Source organism: Calonectris borealis, chromosome 1, assembly GCF_964195595.1.
Source record: "Calonectris borealis chromosome 1, bCalBor7.hap1.2, whole genome shotgun sequence".
NCBI classification, from domain to species: Eukaryota; Metazoa; Chordata; class Aves; order Procellariiformes; family Procellariidae; genus Calonectris; species Calonectris borealis.
The window spans coordinates 6,787,300-6,813,753 of NC_134312.1; the positions used below are offsets into that span (position 1 = coordinate 6,787,300).

The following is a 26,454-nucleotide window of genomic DNA, read 5'->3' on the forward strand; positions in this document are numbered from 1 at the left end:
CACCTGCATCGTGGATGCAAGGTCCTCCTGCAGCAAGCTCTCCGCACGTGCCCCGTGCATCCCTGGGAGCAGACCTCACTACTGTGGGACGTTACAGATTGCAGCAAGTCAAATCTTGCTCCTTGTTTCTTTGTCCTGTGCCTATCGTGTTATAGCTGTCCCCTGAGGATCTACCTGTGAGCCCTGACCTCTCCCTGGGGCGGGTGTTGAGGTGCCAGGGTTGCGTGTGCTGCGGGAAGAGCTACTTTCCATGGTTGCAGTGGAGAAAGTGGCAACAACCTGTGTTTGGTCCCACAGACCACTTAGTTGGACCATGCTGCCAAAGGGATAAACAAGGGATAAAGGCAATAAAAGCGTCTGCCTTACTGAAGGTTAAACGGATGCAGCCTCACTGCCAACCATCAGCAGCCTCCACTATCCCACCAGTGGTGAATTCACCTGTAGCTTATCTTCCTTTCTGCAATTGAGATGAGTGTCCTACCTCCAGTCCTGCCTGGTTTCAAGTGGTGGGGAGCAAACCTTAGCTCTTACATATAAGGCCCTTTAAATAAGGTTCTGGTTTAACCTGATTTTCTGCCTGGGATGCAACAATGAATTCCTGCTGCTTGAGCTTGCCTTGTTGCTTATATTCAAAGTATAATGGGGAGTCTTCAGAAAAATATAACCTTATTTACACTGTACAAAGCCAATTGGATTTTGGTTAACTTAATTTCTAAGTGATTACAGTTCACTAACAATGTAGGTGTGCTATAGATGCAATGCACAGGGGGGGACTTTTTATTTTAAACCATACAAGCTTCCATTTATTCATGTCATTCAGGCAGCCTCATGACAATTCACATTTCCAGCTTTCATAATGTGTTGTTCAACCACTTTTTTTCTCCCTCCCCATTGTACTCTCACAAATCATACTCACTAATTTCTGAAAGCTTTTCATTTCTCTCTATAGGTTGTTGTTTCGTAACATTTTATACAAGAAAAGCTGCTCTTGAGGCACAGAATGCACTGCACAATATTAAAACTTTACCTGGGGTGAGTACATTTACTTTTTGATCCTAATTATTTTATCGCCAGAAAAATAGCCCTTTTGCTCAAGATGCTGTTTGGTGCCCCAAATGACCTTGATCTCTTCAAGGGAGGGTGGCTAACCTGATGTATGTCCTGTAACAGTGCCAGTCCCGTAGCAATGGCATCATCTCAAAAGGCAGTTGCTCTTCTGTAGAAAGTCCCTTGGCTGGAAATAGTGCTGATTCCTGCTGACTAGAGGCAGTTACTGAAGTGCAAGGTAGATTCAATTTTTTTTTTAGTCAAGGGGGAGGAGGAAAAACATATGGCAGGAAAAAACACTGCACCACTGGGACTTCTAGTTTGAAAAGGGAGAGAAGAGGAAAAGACAAAATACAGCCAACTTTGTTAAAATGCAGCCTTTATCCACATGGTTTCTAAACAACCTGACCGCGTTGGTGTGGAGGCAGCACGTCAGGGTACTGTAGAGCGTGGTACCACGTAGCGGCTCGCACAGTGTCACCCTGTTCCCTGCCACCACCTCTCCTTAGCAGTCTGTTTTCACTGATACGTCACACCGGTGGTTGAAACAGTTCTGGTTGCGTTGTACAAACTTCAGCTTGTGTCATGCTACAGTAGTACAGATAGAGAGAAGTATATCGCTGGTAATTGCATGACTTAACTCTGAAATCATCTTGTTCTAATGTTTTCATTTCTTCTGCTGAACATAGCCAAATACTTTAGGGATGGGAAAGGAAAAATATAAAGGATGGAAGTATATTCCCTTTTGATGTAGGGGAAGTGTTCAAGTATATGGTTGGAGTGTATGGTTACAGACACAAAAATAAATAAGTGTATACAACACTGATAAGTAAATAGAACATTGACGGGACTTACAGATATATACGGCCAATATCTCCTTTAGTTCCTACGTGCTGTATGTGAAATTGGACACTATGTGTCTGAAAAATTCACATCTGGCCAGCTCACTTTATGCAACTCCTGTTAGGAAAGCCACCTCATCTGTCATGGAAGTGACCAACATAGAGAAGAATGTCAGATAGTTACCCGTGAGTCCTGCTAATTCACCGAGCTAATATGGGAGTCCTCTGTCATCTGCAAGTGAAACTGCTGCAAGGCGTGGTAGGAAATCTGCAGAGGTAGACCAGCTACAGGAAAATAAAAATTGTGGCACTTCAGATTCAAGTGATGTTTTCCAGCAACTGGCCCTTGCAAGGGACAACGTCAAGACCTTACAAGCCTCTGGCTTTTGAGGGTGTAGAGGATGGATGTGCCATCCTCAGAGAGAAAGGAAGGCTCTGAGGGACGATTCCCTTTGAGACCCCTTCGGAGCTCAGGTTGAATCTCAGCATCATCTGGCTCTGCAACCCCAGTTGTTCGTTCCCATCCCCACTGCCAGAAAATGCCGAGCCCTTGGATGAACGCTCTCTAACCCAATTCAGCTAATGATGTTAACCCAACTCCTTGTGTAATTGCTCTCCAACATGCTTTGAGTCAAGCAGCTGTGCTGACTGGCTGGGTAGGATGGACACTCCAGCGGAGGTGGTCCTGAGCTGCTGGAGCAGCAGCCTGCCCAGCCAGCATCCCTGGGACCGGGCAGGGTGTGGGACTTTGCCCTGAAGCTCTACCATGAGATCTATACATCCCTCCCCTCAGAAGCGTAGAGAGTCCTTTCGTGTGCTCCTCTTGTTCTTCCCTGAGCCCCACGAGCTGGCTGCTGTGTTTTGGGAGATCTTAGTTATCCCAGCGGGTGACTCGGAGGGGCAGACTCCTTCCCTGACCTCCCCACGTACGGGTGGCAAAGCTGGCTCAGCTCTGCATCGCATCTTACTTGAGCAGGGCATCATTTCTTCTCTGCTTTTGTCCAGCTAACGAGCATGCAGCAGTTAGAGAGACTACTGTACCTTTTGATTTTTTTTTTAAATAAAGCTCAAAAATATAATATTTTTTTCTAATGCTACCTCTAGTTCTTTGTCATTTAAAACTTACCTTTTCAAGCTGTGTTTTTCTGTCCTGACTGTGAGGCTACAAACTTTTCTTTTAAGGAAATGTGAAAATTCAATTCCCATGACTCTGGGGCTTGGGCTTTAGAAATACTCCTGATACTGCCAGAGATGTTAAGATTTTACTTTGAAAGCAGTTGTTATACCTACTGCTTAAAGGGACACCTCTAATAAAGAGAAGTGACTGAAATACAGATTCCTTATTTCTCTCTTTGAGAACAATTCAGCGTGTATTATATAACAGATTCTATATTTTGCATGTGCTGTATGCTGACATTCAGCATATATGGTGATACTGTTTTGCTGCATCTGTGTATTCCCAAAATAACTTCATTTAAGGACGCTTTAAAGCTGTGGCACACGTGCTGAAAACACTTCACATTAGCAGGATTCTCCTTATAAGAATTTTAGCAATTTTCATGCTGTTAGCTTTGGCCCACTGAGCGGCTTTCACTGAACGAGCAGGAGTCGGTAGTGGATACGTCCGTGTGCGAACCAGTCTCAGAGGAAGTGGAAGCAATCTTCTGGCAGAGTTACAACAAGGGATGAATTGGGATCAGGTTCATTTGGGCATCAAGTGTCAGCTTGCTTCCAGTAAATGAGATATGGTATGTAGGAGGTTCAGTTAATAAGGTGTCTCCTGGAAACAAAAGAATCCCTGCCTTCCACTTTTACTGCAATACCACCACGCGTCAGATAAGAGGCATCCTTAAATAGCCCAGGAAGAAAATCCGAGGCAGAGGCAGGTGATTTATTAGTGTAAGGTAAGGATGACGGCAGATGCAGGAGCAGGGGGCTGCAGGGATGCTGCGGTGGTTGGAACTTGCCTGCGTTTTACCTGCGCGCAGGTATAACCCGTACTGCTGCGGAAGCGTAGAGGGGAATACCTCTATGTTCATTCAGTGATAGAGGCCAGATTATTTCTGGGCTTAGTCTTTTCATTTCCTAAATGCAGACCCACTCCACATGGCTCGGTAAGCAGGTTTTGGATCAGCACTGGTGAAGCCAAAAAAGTGGGGGTTTAATGTGAAATTTATCCCCCTTCCAAGACTGCATGTTCAGTTTAATTTGGGTAGGTATTTGAGCAAAGCCTGCAGTGCTCTGTTTATATATCTACTTTTTGCATGGACCTCATCCTTAACAGAGACATGAAAACACGAGCACTTTATCCGCTCCTTTGAGCTGTACCCTTTTAGTGGACATGAAGAAAATAAGACCAGGCATAAATGATTAATGCAGAATCTTGGAAGAAAATATTGCAGGGTGCCTTGCTGTTTGATTACAAGCCTTGGAATTAGTCAACATTTCCATAATTCTAAACCAATATACACCTGTTTTCCCACTGTGATGTGAAGGCACAACTTAATTTAACAGAAACCCCGCTGTGCTAAATCTCTCATTAAATACCAAGCTAGTTCTGTAATTTAAAGTTGCAGCACCACTATTTTAACTGAATTGCCTTTGTATTATAAAATTAATAAGAAGTTAATGATGCACTTTGCTGTATTCTCTCAGATTTTTTTTCACAGCAACAACAACAAAAAAGAAAGATAAAGAAGAAAAACATGTCACCAGCTGACATCTCAAGGCTTTTCTGGTTTTAATCATTTTCCTGAGGATAAAATTCATTTAAAAGATTTTTTAAAAATTTTTAAAAACTTTCAGCATAAGTAGGATCAAACATCTTCTTTTTACTCATGATTAGTATAATCTCTCTGTTAGTCATAATATTCCTTGTCATATAATGGAGCTTTTATCTTTCCGCCAAAATGTATTTCAGTATCACTTGTTATGGTAGGATTGCTACTAGGCAGAGAAGAAGATATACAGTGTTTGAGAAATACAGGCATATTGATCTATATTATACATACCAATGAAATAGGGACAGTTCTCTTCTGTTTACTTGTGCTGGCATCACAAGTAGCTTTTTTGTCCTGTAAATGAACAACATGAATTTCCAAAAGTGTCTTTTCAAATACAACATGCAAGCACATAGCTCATATCCTAGCTCACAGGGATGTGGTTTGTATTATTCAACTTAAAGTCAGGTTTCCTTGGAATGTTGGTTTGGATTTTGTTTTCAAAGGCAGAAGGGAGAAAAGAGAAAACCTCGATTTGAGTGTAATAATGATCTTAGAAGTGTGCTTCTTTGGGATAAGATGTAGAACTGAGGCCTTAACTAGTCTCATCTTCATTAAGAATCTCATGGCTTTGTTAGAGGTATTTAACTTCTATTCCCTAAACAAAATAATCCAATAAATTCCTCCCGTGTAAATTTATTCTGTGCCTTCAGTTAGATGTAATAATCTTAGTCCCCCCGTGCTCTGATTTGCTGCTTAGTGAAAATTAGCGTCTGTATAGAGGGCAAAGCTCGAAGAGCTGTGTGCAGGGACTGCTCCAGCCGCCTTTGTGGCACGGACATTTTTTGCTTGTTTTAGGTTGAGCATGCATTAGTTTAAAACCAGAATGTGCTCTGTTTTGCTCACTAGTGAATCTGGTAGGATTTCCTGGCGAGAGTTAAGTGCAGATAGGTAGCACAAGAGCACTATATGTCGGTTGGATTCTTGGAGCCCAATAGCTGAATAAATACACCTTTAATCTCATGCAGAAGCTATTTGAAGTCAGGAATTGATGGGAATCCATTTCTAAAATTTACCCCTAAAATTCTTTGGAGTCTTTGTTCTGTATTTGAAGTTAGATTGGCCTGACACAGCAACAATTATTTGTTGCCTATATGTATATTTTTGCATATATCCTCATAGCTAAGGTTATCACAAAAAATAATTAACAGCCCACACTGATTTAGACCTCAGCACTCCTATGCTTTTAACAGACTGATGGTTTATGTGGTTCTTATTTCAAGTGTGTATATGTATTCCAAGTAGCAGCAAACCCTTTGTATTGAAGTTCTGGCATGAAATTAGGACATTAGCTGTATGAATCAACTTAATTAAGGGTTTAACAATGCAGGAATACAGTTTTCAGAAAGCTCTTAAAATTTTAAAACAGCAAGGTGGAGTTTGTAGGATCTAACTGTCTTGTAAAATATTAATGGCTTCCTTTTTTGCCAGACGTTGTCGAGGGAAAGATTTTTCACTTTTTACATTATAAGAATGTTTTTATCAAATGCCGCTTCCGTGATAGGGAAACAGGACTGCCTTAGAGGGAACTTTTCCCTAAGTATTCTGCGCTGGCTGCAAGGAAACCTCAGGGTCCATTTAGGGGTGTAGAATATGAAAAAATGATCTTTAAAGAGGAACTTGGATCATTCTTCTCTTTTGGTGCCCGTTCACAGCAGGGTTCGTCCCCACACCAGACTGACAGTCGTCGGCAGGAGGCCAGTCCGCTTTGGGGCTTCCCCTCGCCCCCGCAGAGCAGCTCGGGATTCACGTGGAGTGTGAAACACGCTGGGTCTCGCTGCCTGCGTGGTGTGGGGATCGCACACATCGGCAAGGCAGCGCCACGGCCCCTCCGGGTCCCCGGGGCCTCAGGGCTTGTAAGGTGGGAGAGAAATCTCAGCGCTGTTCTGAATCGGTTTAGCAGGTTATTCAACCTTCAGGATAATCTGTTTCGAAATGTAGGCATCCATGACGACTTACTATGAATCCACGTTCACGTTCTGATAAAATACCGCTTGTCCAACAAGAAGCAAAAAACCAAATGCATTTCTGGTTTTCACTTTACATCATGAGCTCTGCTCATTTCTAATGAATATCCTGGCACGCTCCTTTCTGGAGTGGTGTTTTAATATCCAGTTCCTTCTCTGCTTTAGGCCTTATGAGTTGTCAGTACTGTATGAACATTATGTAAAAATTACCTGTAATAAAAAGGTAATCATCCAATATGACTTGAATAATAGCCTGAATATGAGATATCAGTGACTTTGAGAGATTTGGACAAAGAGAAAGGGAATTCAAAGAGCAATTAAGTTAGTTAAGGGATTGGAGTGATTGATTTATGATGACAAATTAAACTGATTTGGTACCCATATAGCATGGCCAAATGCTGTTTAATGAAGGATCGGAAAAGTCTAGAACTGTTTAAATGATAAAAATAACCAGATGGGAAAGTGGAGAATTCCCAGGGAGTGCCCGTTCCTAGGAACTGAGCTGTAAGACATTGAATGATGTTGAGAAAGTGAACCTGGCCTATTTCTTTCTTTAAAATACTAGCAAATGGAACCCCTTAATGATACATTTTGTCCAGCTGAGAAGAAGTGATTTTCTATTATGCAAATACACCGCTTCCACCTCTGCTCCTCAAAAAAAGTTCCACTGGCTTTGCCACTTAAATGAAAAATCATTATTTGCCCTAAATTCAGGTGCCTTAGTAGAAAGGCTGGGTTTGCATCTACCATTACTGTGAAACACAGAATGGATCACCAGCCCTGAATTCATAAAACGGTAAAAAGTGACTTAGGAACCTAATGAAATCCCTGTAAGTAGCTAAACTTGCAGCTTAATGGCAGAATAACGGGTGCTGTGCAGGCATAGGGAGAGGGGAATATTGAGTAAGTGAAAATAGCTTCTCTAAACCGAGCAAAACATTTAATTCATAATTATATTGTCCCTTTTTCTCGATGAAAGATGGGGGCCAGATTCACCGTCCCGTACAGCCTGATCATTAGGATAGCTTTCTGGCATGCAGGGGAATGCAGTTCATGCACTTTCTGGCCTGTTTGCTGTAAGGATTTAACTTGAATTGACCTAACAGAGCCTTCACCACTGGGCTTAGTTGAGGTTGGAGATCACCATTTCTCCTCTTGAAGCTGTTCCACTGTGTATGAAAGTATTAAACTCTCGTGGGATTGAGAGAAAGGAAGTAAATTCACTTGGTTGCTTAGTACTGAGGGCAGTGACTCAAGAATTGTGATATCTGGATGAGTCCGTGCTCTAGTAAGTATTTTTATTATTTGGAAAACCTTCAAACATTTGGAAGATACTCTCCAAGAATAGGGAAGTGCAGGAAGATCCGTTGACCTGAAGCAGTGGGAGAAGGAGCCTAAACCTTACTCGGGGGGGGTGATGCCCCAGGGTTATGTCAGGACGGTGCAGAGCTGCCCAGGGTGTGGGCATCAGTGAGCTGTTTCAGATCCTAGACATTCCTGTCAGACTGTTGCTTTTCCCTGGTGTAGCAGATCCGCGAAGCCAGAGCACATTAGCCCAGCTGCAAATGCAGTTAGATGCACGCTGGCTTTTTTAGATAGCTCTTTTGGAGTAGTTCAGGTCTTTTTTTGCGCAGCTTTGCAGTATAATAATACTGGGATGGAAACTGAGAAACACATAATACTGGCTTAACCTCCGAAAAATTCCCTAATGTAAGGCCCATCCCCAAAAGGCCGAACGGTTCTGGCGTGTGACACTGGGCTTTGCCTCTGATTTCCGTAACTCCAGGCAGTTGAGGTCATCACTTTCCAAAATACCTCCAGAATTTAATGTCCAACTTAGAACATCTTATTCAGCGAGGCTGGAGGATCTGCTCACAGGATATCACTTTCAAGCTGGGTACTCAGAAATCACTGACTGGAGAACCTTTTGCTGTGCACTTCAGAGTGGAAAACTGAACAAGATTGAGAGGCCATCACTGGAGTACTCTAGGGTATTGCAAAGCTCACCAAGATTTAGGTGGGATGCTTAGCTAAGGATAATAGCCCAGGCACTCTCTTAAACAGCCATTTATCCTCCTGCTGGTGTTAGCTGTTTTCTGTTATCCGGAACAGAAAGTACAGGTGCTTCAGTCAGCCTCATTAGCACCATGACACAAGCTATTAAAATTGTCTTTGTAATGAAAAACTAGTTCAGGGAGCCTTTCTAGCTGTCTGACTACTCCTACAACAGTGAAATTAGAAAGGCAAATGATAAACAATGTTGTAGGCATCAGGAAGTAACATCATTAGAGATGCCCTGAGATGCCATTTACCTGCCTCGATAGCAATGTTTGGCGCCCATGGATCTGAGTTATGTTATGACTAAAGAGCCTGGGCTTCATGGTATGTTTATAACAGAGAGATTGTTTGTTCAGCATCCTTCTGCCGTTGTCTCCGACCCTGTGAGCTGTGCTGCTTCTTCCAAAGACCTCTGCTGCGTGGTCTGTGGCTGTGGCTCGCTATCGAAGGGATGCAGTGTTGTCTCCTGTAGTGTGTGCACTCCCATGGTGGTGCAGGAAGCTGAGGCATCCCTAGCTAGCTTTCTCCCATCTCTATCGGGTAATGAAACATGCAGTTTAGATGCATCGTGCTGTTGTATGTGACAACATACATGATGAGAGAGAAAACGTAACTTCTGTCTTCTCTGTGGTCATCAGAAACCCCATAATACGTCCTGGAAAACCAGGTGAAACTGGGTGGCTTGATTGAGCCTCCTGCTCTAATAACGCACTTTGAGCAATTATATTCTGCCTAATTAAAAGTACTCTTTGCAGACCCAGAGAGATAATTGATTTTTTGCTCGCTTTCCGGAAGAAATTATCATCTTCATCAGCTTAGTTGGAAGAGCCACTTCTTTGTCTGCTCCTCCCCTGTGGTGTGCAGAGCCATCCTTTCTCCTCTTGCCAGCGGGGTCACTGGGGCTGCAGGAAATGCTCAGGGGATTCATTTGGGTGCAAGCACCTCTTTGGGGTACAGACACATTCATCGGATTCTCATGGTAGACATCCAGCATCTTTAAAGACACTAAAATGGGCTGTGAATTCCCACCTGAAAAGTTAAGGAAGACCCATAGTTGCAAAGCTTATATTTCAGGCTGTCAGCGTGTGGAGCAAGTGATCAGCACCCTCTAAAACACAGAGCAAATATCATTAAAGTATTAAATACCTTTTAACGGGAAAAGCAGTACCAGAGTGGGCAAGGCTAATGTTTGTCTTACTTTTGGAATGATACATCTTTTCACTTGCAGCTTTGCTGAAATCAGTAATGGCTTTGCTCCCAGAATGTAGCCTGAGTATCCCCAGGAGCGGAGAGAAAAACATGCCACCATAACTCCATTTATTAGCGAAAGCCTCTCTCTCTTGCCTTGTGCCAGGGAAGTTAAAAAAGCAAAAACTGCAAAAGAAAAAAAACCATTGAACTAAACAGAGTCTTAAGCAGTGGTAAACAAAATGTAGCTTCCTTTGTGGTTGATTTTTATCCAGCTGCAGCCAAATATCAAAGCGGTATCAAAGGAAAGCTACCCATTAATTAATTCAGACTGACTTCACAAAGCAAGCTGGAGCTTTTGCTGATATCTGATTGTGACAACTTCCTAATCTTCACAAGTTGTCATTAAGAGTGGCATTAAAGCAGTCGGCAGTCAATCCCAGCTCCAGCCCTATTGTAACTCAGAGATGGGCTATCTCCTGTCGCAGGAGGGGGGGATACGCAAGCAGGGGTGAGAATGAGCAACTTTGCTTCTTTGCAAATGGAATTTGCAACATATCAGGGAATCTCATGAATACGTTGCCTCTGTCATTCATTCTAGGAACGCTCACCCAATCCCACTTGCAATCCTTACAAGTTGCAGCAAGTGGAAATTTTCTCTTCTGAAGGAGAAACACAGGGAAAAAAACAGAGAAAGAAAGAAAGAAAGAAGCTCATGTCTGAAAGGAATAATTGGAAGTCTATAACGATCTTTAAGAAAGTATGAATAGAGCCTTACCATTGATTTCAAGATAGAGAACATAGGATTCTGGGTTGAGGAAAATGAGATTGTGGAAAATAAGACGCTAATCAGAGGATAAGATTAGTTTTAAACTAAGAACTGAAAGTCAGGTACCTCCATAAGTGAAGTTTGTAATTCCACCGTGAAAATAAACAAAACACCCTGGCGTTCCTTACCGCTGCCAGGATCTCTCAGTGGGATTACAGCCTCATGCAGAGATGCGAGGTACGCGATACCTTTGTATTTCCATTCAACTGTGAATGGCTCAAATGATTGAAGGGAGTTTGTGTTCTGGGCCATCACTTGAGCAAGCATCCGCCAGACAGCGACTAATATTATTTTGTGGCCAATTCATGACAGTACCTTAGAGGAAAATGTGCTGTGTTATTATACAGTATGCTCATTTCAAATATTGCGAGGAATACAGAGAGGATAAATGCTGTTGCGGGAGTACTTCGCCAAGCATCCACAGCAGCATGGATGTAGATGGTGCATTTCTTTCCTCCAGGGCCAAGCACTGCCCAAATGCCAGTGACAAATCGGAATTACTTTTGATTGTACACAGAACTGAGGATTTACCGTCATAAGAGGTGAAATAAAACTTAGATCAAGTATCAGGAAAAAACAGTATTTGTCCAATTAGAATAATCTTCTAAAAGAAACAATCCTTAGGGGCTTTTGGGGTAGGAAAGAATTAGAAAATATATGAAAGGCAGTAATCCTGCATTGGCTTTAAGTCATTCGAGATGAGCTACTGGATTTTTTCATCTCTCATTTCTGCAATTGCTAAGAAGTGAAAGAAATTGCTATGCTTGTGTGAATATAGAATCCTCCTATTTGTACAAAAATATATGATTAACCAAAAAGAAAGATGTTAGTAAGTAAGAGCTACAGTCAGTTTAAATGCTGTGCTTATATGCTGGTGTCTGGGGGTCTCTGAGGGTTGCTCAGGCAGGCGTGTCCCTTCCCTCTTGTGACCCTATTCGTTTTGCAAAGAATGACATGGATTTATCCCAGTTCAAAAGTAGCCTGATAGCTAACAGCTCTCACGTCTGGCACTTGTCTTCCTCCCTGTTGGCATGAGAGCCAAAAATAGAGGGTGTGACTTGGTGAAAATTTCTTTTCTGCACCCATGCCGTCTTCCCCTGTGCTTTCATTGCCCTCCGCTAGCTTCACCGAAGCTGCGACAGCCCTCAGGCTGCATTAGCCCTGCTCAGAAAAAATAGCATATGCCAAGAGACTGGGAGTTCAAGACTTCCCAGTAGCTCCAAATGCTACCTTTGGAGCAGGTAGGATGAATGATGTAAGAGCTTTGAGCTCGGTTGGTTTTATCAGAGGACCTTCCTGATAGCTCTCCGTGGCCTCCAGCTGTTCCACCTGAAGCCATCTCTGCAAAGAGAGTTCTTTGACCTTTAGGCAAGTCGCGCATAAAGATGTTACTCGTGGGGCACAACACAGAGAAAACTTCTAATTGAGTAGAATAGCAATATAAAGAATAAGTAAGAGAAGACAGCTTTTCACATACTGGCATTTATAGTCACTAAATGAAGCAAGTTGGTGCTTTTTTCAAGAGATTCAAGGGGCGCAGCCTCTGGAAAAATGCATTAAGGTTCGTATTTGGGGTCAGATGCTAGTTCAGAGCTTTGCAGATGGGCGGAGGCAGGTTGATTTTGGCCTTACTGTTCCTGATACTGTCCCTTTTACTAATGAAAGCTTAATCACAGCTCGGTCCAAATACCACAGCCAGCTGGAACTGACTCATTCTTCAAAAATATATGTTTCTGCTAGTGTTGTGCATTTGGTTTTTTGTTTGTTTAACTTCCTAAGCACCTATTGAGGGAAATATTTAAATACATTAGAATTCCTTACGATTAGCATTATAAATGTATACTGCATGTTTAGAATGAATAAAAAATACTTTCCTTATCCCAAAGAAAGCACTGGCAAAGTACATTAGCTACAGAGATGCTAAAAAAATTAAAGAGAATCAGTTCATACAAAGGATGGTTCAAAATTACGTGGTTACTTAATGTGATTCTTACTGCTGTTTATAATTGTATGTATGCACAATTAGACGTTCATATATTTTCGTGTGGACAGTGTCTGTTTGTGTACACTTGTGGCTGGAGACTGCGGTAACATTCTGTTTTCATAGATGGATCAAATATCGAGCTATCTTTTTTCATTCTCTCTCCACAGCCAGATTATTTCGCCACTGCAGAGTATTGGCATAACACTGGGAGCTTTTATTTGGATGCTGATACTGGATAGTTGTGGAAAATTCCTGTCACTTCAGCTCATGGAGAGCTTAAATAGAATTTATGAGCCATATCCTCATTTGGCGTAAAATATTATGGCTCTGCTGGTTAAACAATAAAACTGTACTACTTACCCCAGCTGATCTCAGTCAGGAGAGTAGGATTTTTGACATCTTCATTCAAAACCCCTTTTCTACCTGAATGCTTTGGCTATTCCCTGCAATATTTAAAGAGGCAAGCGTGTTGACAAGTAGTTTGGGGCTCATATCTGACCTTTGAAAAATCTGGATTAGTCTGTGTTTGGTAACAGGGAGGAATTTGACTGCCTGGCTGACTGCTGGAGGGTGGGAATTGTGAAACAAGACATGTATTCTGGGCTCGGAACTGCTCTGCGCCTTTGCTGAGTGAAAACGGCAGCAGCCCCACATCATCGGTGCCAACTGTTTCTATAAATTATACCCTTTGCTCTAATTTAAAAGGTAGAATTTCAATAAAAGTTATAGTTTTGCTGCTTTTTGGGCTTATTTTAGACTTACCTCAATCACTTTTTATCTATAAGATGTTCTTGCTGGTACATTGTAATGCAAATATGAAAGGTTTCCACAAGAACTTTAAAAAAGCTTTACATAAAAAAAAATAAAAATCCCATAGCCTGGAATTTTACTTTTGTACCAAATAATAGACTCTAGTTTCTGTCAGAAGAGGAGACCAAGTGCCTTGTTGGATCAAGGTGACCTTCCATGCTGCAGAAAGAGTCAGGCAGAAGATCCGCTTAGTAAATGAACAGAAAAATCTGTGATGTGAAACTGAGGGAGTGGTTGAAGCTGGTTTCTCTCTTATTGAATGAAAGCCAAAAAGGGAGAAGATAAGTGTAAATGAGATAACGTTGTGAAAGAAACAGAGGACCCCTGACTATGCTTTCTTGCCTTTCTGAAATGTTGCTGTTGCTGGTCATTCCCTTTAAAGGGTTATTTCCTGAATTTCAGCTTGGCAAAGGTAGAGGATATTGCTGAGCATAATCACATGGTGTTTTCCCAGAGCATAGTTCACAGAGGAGACAGTACATGCAAGCACAGAACAACGTAAATCTTAAAATAAAACTTCTGCCAAACAAACGTTTAATATCCTGGTAGCCGTGCCCTCAGTCACAGCTGAGTTTGTGTTTTGCATTGCAAAAGCCATTGTATGTTTTTAAAAACCTTTCATTTAAACTAAATTTCTTCACGGTCATCGGTAGCCTAAAAGAGAATTTATTTTGGTTTTGTTCGGGATTGTGTTTTTGGGGGAGGAGGAGAAGGGGGTAGAGGATTGCTTTGTTTTCTTCATAAATTTCTAAAAGTCATCCTAGACATTCATGTGGAATCAGAGGGATTGATGTGGAAAGGGATGAGTTTCGTGTGGACCGAGCTCAAACGTTAGCTAAATCCTAAAATGGTGCCTACAGCCTGAGCTACTTGAAAATTTCCATTTGGCAGCAGGAGAGGGTTTTTTTTAAGGTGGGAACACTGTCTTGAGTCTTCAAAGATCCTGAAGTCATAAACGAGAAGGGCAAACTTCCTTGAGCGTGCCATCAGGAGTCAGTGCTTCCTAAGCAGGGGATTTGACTTTTGCTAGGAGAAGAGATGTGCCGTGTGCCTCTGCAGACCTCTCAGGTAAGCACAAACGTCTGCTGTGCTGCCCTCCCCTTCTGGTGGACCTCTGTTTCATTCCCGTGGGAGGTGGGAAGGCTTTTCTTAGAAGATGAGGTAATAGGTAGCGTGTTTTGGCTTTGCTTTCGTTCTGTTTTCCAAATATTAATATGGGGGAGTGGAGAGGGGTGGTGCTCTTAGATTTGAAGGGAAAGTACTCCTTTTTAAGTCTCAACCTCCTGTTGACTTCTGGAAGCCAACGCCCAACTAGGGAGATGGAAGAAAGTACGGCTTCAGAACACTTGAGTCATGTCCAGTGAGACATTGTCTGTAAGGCTTGTGTCATGCTGGGAGCTGAGGCCCGGCATCTTAGGTCATGCTGGGCAAACCCACACGATGCAGCGCAAGGCTGTGTTAGTTGTTAGCTGAGGTCCCAAACCCACGACAGCTTGGCTGGCGTTTGGTTCCTGCAGCTATCCTGGATCACTGCTTCAGGTTCTTACGTTACCTCTTGAGTAGGGTGTCTAGGGAGTAGGATTGTAAAAAAAATAAAACGCTTGTGCGGAGTACAGCCGCGCATTACTGCCTTACCTATACCTGCTGATAAACCTACGAGATTTTGGCTTGAGAGACTTGGCTTCGGTTACAGAATAACTCCAGATGCATCATGTATAGCCTCTGTGCCTTTTTTCCCTCATCATCTTCCTTTCTGCTAAAAAGAGATAGCAGCAGTAAGCACCTCGCAATGGTGTTAGGAGGAGAAATCAATTAGAGCGTGAGGAGCTCAGGCTCTGCTGCGGTGCGGACAGCTCGGCTGCCTCCCTTCGGAGAGTCGTTCTGGGCCGTGCGGTGCCTCCCTGCGTGACGCCGGGAAATCGCCGCTTCACTGCGCTGCCTTTTCCGCTCAGAAACGTGGGCAGTAAATTTTGCTCCTCACAGTTACTTTGAATGGGTGTTAAAACTCAGTCAATTAATGTCACGGAGAGACTTTTGTTATCTTTCTCTGCCTTATCGTTTGAATGCAAAGGGAGGAAAAAAAAACCCAAACCATTGGCATGCAAACTTCAATTGGCAAAATGTCAACAAAAGTTATTGCCGCTGCAGATGAGATGGATAACTCTTGCTGTTAAAATAATATCTGGCGTTTTGCTCAGATGTCTAATGGGTTTGCTTTTTAAGCATGGATGATACAAAATATCCCCAAGGCATTATTCCCAACAAGATATAGAATCCCACTTAATGTCTATTTTTAGGATTGAATAGGTTCTGTAAAGGCTCATTTGTTTGAAGAAAAGATAGTTAATCACTTTGGTTTCCATCTGATTTTGAAGAGAGAAATTTTGGTCATACCTCCCCTTCCTTGTCTCCACTCCGTTTGGCTCGCATGTGTCCTGCAGTTGTTGCCATTTGTGTGGGTGGTAAGAAATGAAGGAATTAAATAAATGGAGTAGAACTGCTAACAGAGCAACAGTAGTTATTTGTACATTAGGAAGTGAAGTTGTCACTTCTAAGACCGCCAACTTTTTCATTTCTATGTAAGGGTACAACTTTTAAAGGAGATCGAGTGTTATAGCCTAATTAGTAAATGTACAGGAGGAACAGCAGGATGCGGGGGTGACTGCGGAAGGGATCGCTAGAATATTATTTTAAAGCACAGCATTGTTTTTAGTCTCTCAAGCTAATGTTCAATTTAACTTGAATTTAAAACACAGAGTGTAGTGGATTGCAAATGACTGAGTTGGAAAGCTTCCAAAAGTCATTGAATATCAGCAGTTTTAGTGTTCTCCGGTAAAAGCAACAACTTGTTTTAAGCAAGCTATATGCTTGTTTCTGTGCTCTAAATAGAAAATAATGATGTTATGCATTACCGCATGAACTATATTTGGCACCCACCAGCAATATTCATTTTCTCCTGCTTCTCTCCCTTCCTCCCTCCCTCCCTCCCTCTCTCCCTCTCGCTCTCTCTCCAAAATATGCATATATATGTATGTCTGACAGTAATCTAGGAGGCCAAGTAACAGACCACATTCTTCTACTACTAAAATTGTGTGAATACCTAACACGGTTTAAATCCCTTAAATTGGGATTTATGAAAGGATGACAGCAAACAATCTTCTGGCTATGGCATCGCTCAGGCAGTTACAGCTACTGCTTTGCATTTATTTGTGAGAGTCGATGTGATGGATGTACATTTATGCTCGTTTTACCCGTGAATAAAATAAGGTAAATGACTTAAGCCAATCCTGGGAATCCAAAGCTCTGCCTGTGCCGGTAAAGCATGCAGGACCACAGCATTGGTCTCAGTGACAGTTAGCACTTTCCTGCCCGGTGTATGGGCATATTTGGGGGAATAACATGGGCTAGACGCTGTTCCCACTAGGCATGGACAAGGGCATGCTGTTTTGAGAGGAAGGAGAAGTATAGCTGTGTAAATGCAAGCTGTGCCACGCCACTTCTCTTAAGAGCCAGAGAGCGGTCCCTTGCCTCTTTTATTCACTAGTATTTATTTGGCCTCAGAGACTGTCCCCGGTTCCTGGAGAAGTTCCCTGAAGCTGTAGACAGATATTGACTGTGTAATTCAAGTTAGTTTGACCCTAGAGAAGTCGTTCTAAACAGTTCTCTTCGATAGGAAAATACACCTCTTTCACTTCTGGGAAACTTGTATTACTTGTGAGTCACAAGGGTTTAAAAAAGCAAAACCAGTTGGCATTGAAGAGATGTGAGAAATATGTTCAAGAGCTCCTCCAAACGGAAAAACTTGGGAGCTAAGAGCTGAAACGAGGGGCTGGGGTGTGTGTGTAGAGGTGTCTGCACATAATAATCCAGAAAAACAACGATCTCTGAAGACACTGAAAATCATTTAATTCTCTGGTGCTTGTGGACCATTTTATCTTCTTCCCCCAGTCTTTTGGTAGGTCAATACATTCCTTCCTGGCTTCCAGACTCGGTGAAGGTGTCAGGAACCTGGCAGGTAGAGATTTGGGTTATTCTTTTCCTTGGACTACTGGTCTAATTGAGCTGCACTCACTAATAGGATCAGGAGCTTGGAGAAAACTTTAAATTCATTCCCAGACCAGTTAGGCAAAGATCGTAAATTTTTCCCACCATTTTTCAGGCTGGTGCCTCTTTAGGTGCTTTTCTTCTCCCGTACCCTTAGCCTGTCCCTGCTGCTCCTTAACATTTTCTTCCTCTTTGGTTTTCCTATTGGTTCCAGAAAGTCTATGGATTTATAATCCTCCCCCCAAGAAGAATATTAGGTTTTATTAAGGTCTGACATCACTTCTTCTCGCTCCCACATTCTCTCCTGCCATTTTACAGTTCTGAGATGTACAAAATGTGAAGGAAGTCCCCTTTGGCTTCAACAATGATTGATGCTAGCAAGAAGCAAGTCCCAAAGTGCTAGAAATGACAAGATACATGCAAGCTGTCATCATTTAATCCTACTGCAGTTTGTTTGGTTTGGATGTTACCCGAGTAACCCAAGTTCTTCAAATTTACCCTTTGCTTGGGGGAAGGTTTAGCTCAATTTTGTGTTGTGTTTCCCCACGATGTGGTCTGTGAGGGACAAACTGAGCTGGGGCATGGCTAGAAACTTATAGCCATGGCAGATGACAGGGAAGAGAGAAAGGGGACAGGTCTAAGGAGGGCTAAGAGCTCTAGAAATCTGCTAAAGGGTTGTAGAAAGATGATGAGAGGAACGGTAAGGAGTGAAGAGTCATTGATAACGTCCTCCACACGCATCCCCTAAACTCCCGTGGTGTAAAGTCACACTGTGCTTAACTTCAGAGGACTTTTGGGAGGTGGTCTTTGTCTGACACACTGAGCTGGGTGAAGGCATGGGCAGGTTTATATGCGTTCGGGGTCCTTTCTTATCAAGTGGTTTTCTTTCCTCAAGGCACGAGGAGTGACGGGAGCGAGGCACGTGCAGTCTGCAGTGGCAGGAACGGAGAATAAAAGCTGCTAATAGATGTAGTAATTGTGTATTAAGGTGTTTTTGCAACGGATCGTAAATTATGATTTTTCATAGACTAATTACATGGTCAGAATTTTGGAGGTGCTGAGGGCACCCGAATTTCACAGACTCAACACAGCTGCAGCAAATGGAGCCCATCAGCTCCTTCACCTTCACTGAAAGGCATTTCCTGCTTTTTAATCACCAGAGTCCTCTGTAAGACAAACATACTCACATATATACCAAAATACCTCTTATTAAACCAACCCATACAGATCATTTAGAGTGTTGACTGCCTCAGCCTACAAACCTCGCTTCACTCACAGAAATTACTGCTCGCAGGAAGCCTTTAGCCTACCTAGAACATCTGAGTGCCCATTTCTCTTCAGAAAATGGATGGAACGCAGGTGCCTAAAAGCCTTTCCACCAAATGTGCTGACAACTCTGAAATGAGATTTAAGCAATTGCTGGTGACGCGGCAGTGACCCAGAGCGTACCAGTCCCATGCTCAGCCATGCCTGGAGACAGTTCTTCCCCATTCACCCCTACCGCTCCGGGCTTAAGATTACACCTGATTTGAAGCATCCCCTGACTAACTAAAACAAGGCGTAAGCTGATCGCCTCGCCTCGTGCAATGTGCAAGTACACAATAGTAATCACAGCTAATGACTCTGCTAAATGCTAGGCTGCACACACCTCCTTGTTTGGTGTTTGTTTTGTATACAGAAGGTAACATCGACTGAATAACGAGGATGCCAAGTTACAGATGGGGTTGTGGAATCGTATTTGACAGCCGATTAGAGTAATCTGACAGAAATGATGACTTAATCACCACGACAGACTCCAAATTCCCAGATAGAATTCCACCCAGGTTAATCTAATTTCCTTGCAATATTTTTGCCAGAAATAGACTCTTAGCCGGCTTGTTTTCTCCCATGCAGATGTCACATGGCTTTGACAAGAATGTAAATAGGTAGCGTTATTATTGTCGAAAAGATGACTTTGAGGCTCTAAAGCTGGAGAGAATGCGTGCCTTTGAGAGGTTTTTGGGTTGCTTGGCTGTGCTTTTTTCTGTAATGAAGTTATATTTACATACGATGGGATGTACTCAGGAAAAGAGGGAAAAAAAAGATGTAACTAGTCAATTGTAATTCAAGGCTATGGCTCGGCCCTGCTACTGCCCTCGCCATAGCCAGCAGCCAGATTCCCAATGATTTCAGGGGGATTTTCAGGATCGCATGTTTGACAACGGTTTCTTTTCCTTTTTGGTTCCCGTGGACCACATCCCTGCTTGGGATGCGCCCAAGGAGGAGCGGTGACGTGCTTGGCCTCGGGCTTTGCGTGGCCTCCGTGACAGCACAGGCAGCGATGGAGCCTCCGCGTTGCTGCCAGCGCTGCCGCAAGGCACCGCGCAACCTTGGGCAACAGGCACGTGCCTGCTCCCGGTTGTAAAACAGTGGTGATGGTGTGTTTGGAGACCTATGGACAGAGAGCGCTTATAGGAAAGGTAGGTTGTGCTGTTACTGGCTGCACAACTGCATCCCGTAGAGCTCTCTAAAATATCGCCAAGGAGAGGTTATTCCTTACAGCCCGTTCTCCAGTCTGGTTTCAATACCCCCATGCACGGTGCTTGCCGGGGGAAGCTGTCCACACTCAGAAAGAACTTGCCGGAGAGCTGTGTTGTTCTCTTTTACTATAGGGTTTGAGCACAGGATTACGTTAATGTCTATAAATTATTTACTGCAGTTACTTTTCTCACTCTTGCCTATTTATTAATTGCAACTGTGCATTCATAAATACTGTATTTTTATAAGCAAAGTTTTCTTCAAGCACAGAAGAAAATGTTTCCTGTTTTTCTGTGTGACAACATGACATACTGAGAAATCACTTACCTTGAGATCCATAAGTGTATGGCTTTGTGATGTATAGCTACAATAACAGCTTTCTGATAAGACATGAAATCCTTCATTTCAGTAGATGACATGATTATAGTGGGTGGCATCTAATTTGAAACAGGTTTATATCATCTATAATCTTTTGGAGGGCCTCGGAAAGCACAGCTATTTTATTATTTTATAGCCTGCAGTTATACAAACAAGATATAAAACGCACAGATTATTTTCTCTTTTACTCATCGTAGAGTGAAAGGATAGTACCTATTTAGCCTTTGTCTCTGCCCCTTTAATTTTCTTACTCACTGCACACTTCTTTGAGATTTATTCTTTTCTTTTTCTTTTCTTTTCTTTTCTTTTCTACACTTACTTTTAAATATTTTATGGGTAGAGAGCTTATAATATGTATTGTCACGGCAGTTGTCTCTAGAGGTCAGCAATGAGTTTAATAATGAGATGCGAACCAGTGACTCTGTAAAACCCATTTCAGGTTATAAATGGCATGTTTTATTGAATCTAGTGTTAAAGGTTGTTAACGTATCAATTGGTGATGGTCAGGGTTAAACAAGCTTCAACAGGAGCCCTCTCATGTTAGGAAACTGTCAGTAACGTATTTTTCCACCTTCCCTTTCGCCGAAGCCATGTTTGTGTATCGCATCCATTTTACCATGGGCATTCTGTGGTTTAAACCCTCCCGGCCTGATCTGAATCTTTTATTAGTTTTGCACCGATATAATTTTGTTAAACAACGGCATCACTCCTGACTTTGGCTCGCTGGCGCGAAGAGAATTTGGACCATGGGTTTTTTAGCAGGAACCTTTGAAATCAAATCAAAACCCAGTTGAAACGTCTTGTTAAATCTTGCTTCTTGCTTTGCCAACATAACAGATTACTGACTTAATGAACTTGGGGTAATTATGCATAACAGAAGAGGATGATTTCTGATGTGGTAACTGTGTTTGTCAGGTAACGGTGATCTTTATATTGTGACTGTGGGGCTGCAAAAGTAACTTCTTCACATGCGTTTGATCTAAAGTTGGCTTCTCTGGTTCAGGGAGTTTGAAAAGTGAAAGGGTTTTAACATTTTTAGAATTGCCTTTATTCAAAATATCTCCACTTAGGGGTGTATGAATGCAGCTGGATAGAGCAATAGATTTCTCTGTCTACATCAGGTCTGGATTTGGGTTGGGTTTTTCTTCTATAACCTGCATATTCCCAAATTTACAATATTCAGTTTTCCTTCCTCTATTTTCTCACCACTCCGCTGCTCCGTAGAGACGTCAATACCTGCAATGGGCTCATGGAGCAAGTTACACCTTTTTTCTTCTTTCACTTTTTGCTTGCTGAGTGGACATGCTGCATCACATTCCCATGAATTTAAAGTCTCCTGCAGTGCCCAATGTGTTGTTGATGCCAGAATAAATGTTAAGCACTAGTTAAAGAAGATAGAGTACAATAGAAGTTCCCTTTTTTCTATAAATTAGATCGAATAAGAGTGGTGGCAGGCAAGTGCTGGGCTATTAAAGTCCATTTGGGAAACAAATGATTCAAAGAGGACAGAATTGTTAAAATTGAAGCAAATTTATGCATCCTGGTGACTACATCCACCTTGTGGCTTTGCTTTTTCTTTAGGGCACAGTGGGGAGTTTTGCAAGCAGTACAAGGAATGCATTGATTTGCAGGGCCAGGGAGTGTTCTGGACTTCGAGTAAATCTTACAGAAACATTCACAGCAATATTTTATCTTTTCTAAAGAATCTAGCAACTGTGTCCCTGGAGGTTAAGTGACTCCACCAAAAGCAATGCAGATTTGGTTTTCTGTGCTGCTTTGAAAGCACATTTGATAAGAGTGCATGGATGTTCTCTCCTGCTCAGCTGTTTTTGTTTCCCAAAGTTTGCCATAATAGTCTTTATAAAAAAAAAAAAAATATGGAATTGCCGCTGACATTTTCAGGCAATATTCAGCTCTGCTGCACTGAAAAATGATACAAAAGCAGAAGGAGCATAAATTTTTTACATGCTCACGTGAAATGGTGAGGAATTGCTGAGGAGAGAAAAGGCAGTGGCCCCGCTACTGCCGGAAGGATTGTGCAGTCAAATCCCAGCAATTCTGCAGAGCCCTATGAAAGAAAATAAAAGTGGGGTTTTTTGCAAGCTTAAACATCTCCCATATTGAAACTCAATGTGAGGTCAGTTCTGAAGGCTTTTGAGAAGCTGTAGCAAAATTCCCCTGAATCCATAACAGTGGACACAGGGCTGGCTATAACCGATGTCCAGTGGAAAATGCACACAGTCTGATCTGAGGGAGCTCAACTGTTGTGTTACCGTTCCCGAAACAACAGAAAACACCGTTTGTAAAAATTTTGTTGGAGTTACCAACAATTCAAGGTGGGGGGAGCATAATTTAGTAATGAAAGCTCAAGACACGCCATACCGAGTGTGCCAAGGTAGGGTGCCATGTGATGTCCGGCATAGCGTGCTGCACACAAGGATTGGTTTCCTTTGCAGTAAGAGGGCCATGAATGGAGGAAGAGGTTGAAAAGAAAAAAGTATTAGGAGTTTTTATGGAAGCTAGAATTGTGCCGTGTTGTGATGGAAGCTTTATGAATGAATGCATAATGTTTTCTTAAAAGGAAAAAAAAAAGAGAGAGATACTAAAGAGTTACAGGAAGCTATTATAGGAAGCGCAAGTCTCTTCCTCTTCAGTCCTGAAAGAATCAGCACATGTTTTTTTAATTACAAGCAAAGTTCATTTGTCAAACTCAACTCCTCTGAGTATGTTTGAAATGCTTGCTAGCTCTTAAATTACTTGAAAATTCCATCTCGGTTTTGGCAGTAGTTGAGCTCAAGGAAGAAAAGTTAGTAAAATAGAAACCAAGCATGCCATAAACTAATGAGGGCTGTAACTTTAGAGGTCTTCTGAAACTAGATACAGCAAATTAAAGTTTTATATGAGTCCTTTGGGCCCAATGATCTATTTTTTTTAATCTTCCTGGTTATAAAATGCTCCTTTACCATTTTATTTTTTCTTAAAAGCCTATAATATAGTGTTATTTTGAATTTATATCATTTCAACATGTTTAATATTAATCACATATCCTTTAAGCCGTTCATTAAAAACATGATTCTTGATTTTTATGACTATCCAACCTGCCTTACTCTCTTTCATTTTTTTTTTTAGATGCATCATCCTATTCAGATGAAACCCGCAGATAGTGAAAAGTCAAATGGTATGTGTTTAATTTATTTTTACTTAATTGTGACTCTGTCTAAACTAAAGCAGACACAACATTGCGAGAGTTTTTGCTTTACTGCTTGTGTGGTGAAAAAGATATGAGGTAGTTTCCCTACACCTGACATGTTGGGGAAGATGTTGACCTGCTCTGAAGTCCCATTTATCCTCAGCTTTAAAGAAGGAAGGAAATGTTCTGAAAAACAGTCTTCCTTATACCTGCTGTATGTCACGGTCTACCTTGCTGCATACGTCTTTCCCTTATGTTCTCCTAGCAGCGAGGTGATGCAGGAGCACCTGCTATTGATAAAATGGAGATGAAAATTTAACGGTGAAAAGAAAAAGAAGAAACAAAAGACATTCCCATGTTAACAAACCATGTGAGCAGCTGATGGGCCTTAAACATTTGCCTAAACTTCCATTTTATAGAATGATGCTGTTCTGAATCTGAGCCAAATTTAGGTTTTAATCATATGCTTGGTTCTGATCTGGGAAACCCACCTTGCAGCTCTCTGTATACTTATTCCTCTCAACAACTGTGAAATGAATGCTATAATGACAGTAATATCCATTCAGAATACTAGGGTACTGCCTAAGTGGATGTATATGACATGCAAAATAGACGGCATGCTAAATCTATTAAACATGCCAGGTTTGTATATTCAAGGAAATAAGATAATCGGATGGTAACGCAGCCTGGCTGTGTGTGATTCTTTAAAAATATATACATGTGTATACTTTGCCCCTTGATTTGTTCCTGTAATTTTCTAAAATATATGTTAAAGATATCAGCTGCCTTCTTAGATTGCAAGAGCTTCATTTTCCCATAAGGCCCACATAATCAGAGCTGGTTCCTCCAACAGGCATCTTTGCACCTCATTAATTAGTAATCAGGGCAGAAGCCGTGCACTTAGAGATCTACATACCTGCAAATGTAAATTATGATTGGGCTCTAAATCTCTCCGCAAGGCTTTTTTAAGGCTTCTTTTTTGCTAATTGTAGTGCATCCCATTTTCAGGCTTCTCCAAGGATTATAAAGTTTGGAAGGAAATTAAAACTTCACATTATGCTAGCTTTCCTATTATGACAGCTTTCAAAACAAAACTGGCCACAAGCACAGGAAATTTGAGCCATCACCCATTTGTAAGGGAGTGGTGTTCTCTCTCTTGGGTTGAGTTTAGCCGTGATTTGTTGCTTTCTTTGAATGCTCAGAAGAGAGGCCAAGGCACCTGCATGGGCAGGAGGACAAACTATTCAAGCACCACTGTAGTCAAGGAGAGTTTTGCTGTTAGAATCCAAACTCCACTCCCTAGTATTTATTGTGCTTGCAGTGGGCAAAATTTTCCCTTAGGTACAGGAATATTGGCCTGGACCCTCTGAACTAAGTATTGCCTTTATAGGTTCTTAGAATCATAGAATCATTAAGGTTGGAAAAGACCTTTAAGATCATCGAGTCGAACCATCAACCCAACACCACCATGCCCACTAAACCACATCCCTAAGCGCCTCATCTACACGTCTTTTAAATACCTCCAGGGATGGTGACTCAACCACTTCCCTGGGCAGCCTGTTCCAAGGCCTGACCACTCTTTCAGGAAAGAAATTTCTCCTAATGTCCAATCTAAACCTCCCTTGGCGCAACTTGAGGCCATTTCCTCTCGTCCTATCGCTTGTTACTTGGGAGAAGAGACCAACCCCCACCTCGCTACAACCTCCTTTCAGGTAGTTGTAGAGCGCAATGAGGTCTCCCCTCAACCTCCTCTTCTCCAGACTAAACAACCCCAGTTCCCTCAGCCGCTCCCCATCAGACTTGTGCTCCAGACCCTTCACCAGCTTCATTGCCCTTCTCTGGACACGCTCCAGCACCTCCATGTCCTTCTTGTAGTGAGGGGCCCAAAACTGAACACAGGATTCGAGGTGCGGCCTCACCAGTGCCGAGTACAGGGGCACGATCACCTCCCTGCTCCTGCTGGCCACACTATTTCTGATACAGGCCAGGATGCCGTTGGCCTTCTTGGCCACCTGGGCACACTGCCGGCTCATGTTCAGCCGGCTGTCAACCAGCACCCCCAGGTCCTTTTCCTCTGGGCAGCTTTCCAGCCACTCTTCCCCAAGCCTGTAGCGTTGCCTGGGGTTGTTGTGGCCGAAGTGCAGGACCCGGCACTTGGCCTTGTTGAACCTCATACAGTTGGCCTCGGCCCATCGATCCAGCCTGTCCAGGTCCCTCTGCAGAGCCTTCCTACCCTCAAGCAGATCAACACTCCCGCCCAACTTGGCGTCATCTGCAAACTTACTGAGGGAGCACTCGATCCCCTTGTCCAGATCGTTGATAAAGATATTGAACAGGACCGGCCCCAGTACTGAGCCCTGGGGAACACCGCTCGTGACCGGCCGCCAACTGGATTTAACTCCGTTCACCACAACTCTCTGGGCTCGGCCGTCCAGCCAGTGTTTTACCCAGCGAAGAGTAGACCTAAGCCGTGAGCCGCCAGCTTCTCTAGGAGAATGCTGTGGGAGACAGTGTCAAAGGCTTTACTGAAGTCCAGGTAGACCACATCCACAGCCTTTCCCTCATCCACGAGGCGGGTCACCTGGTCATAGAAGGAGATCAGGTTGGTCGAGCAGGACCTGCCTTCCATGAACCCGTGCTGGCTGGGCCTGATCCCCTGGTTGTCCCGGACATGGCTCGTGAGCACCCTCAAAATGAACCGCTCCATGATCTTCCCCGGCACCGAGGTCAGGCTGACTGGCCTGTAGTTCCCCGGATCCTCCTTCCGGCCCTTCTTGTAGATGGGCGTCACATTGGCGAGCCTCCAGTCGTCCGGGACCT

At 42.8% G+C, this 26,454-nt stretch overlaps 1 protein-coding gene across 6 annotated transcripts in view; it reads left to right on the plus strand.

Moving 5' to 3' along the window:
* CELF2 (CUGBP Elav-like family member 2) overlaps nt 1-26,454 on the plus strand; it is a 565,219-nt gene that overhangs the window by 464,177 nt on the left and 74,588 nt on the right. For all 6 annotated transcript variants that reach the window (XM_075143385.1, XM_075143378.1, XM_075143348.1 and 3 more), the window contains 2 exons: nt 950-1,032; nt 23,574-23,622. In XM_075143385.1, coding sequence (XP_074999486.1) covers nt 950-1,032; nt 23,574-23,622 — 132 coding nt within the window. The remainder of the gene's footprint in view (nt 1-949; nt 1,033-23,573; nt 23,623-26,454) is intronic.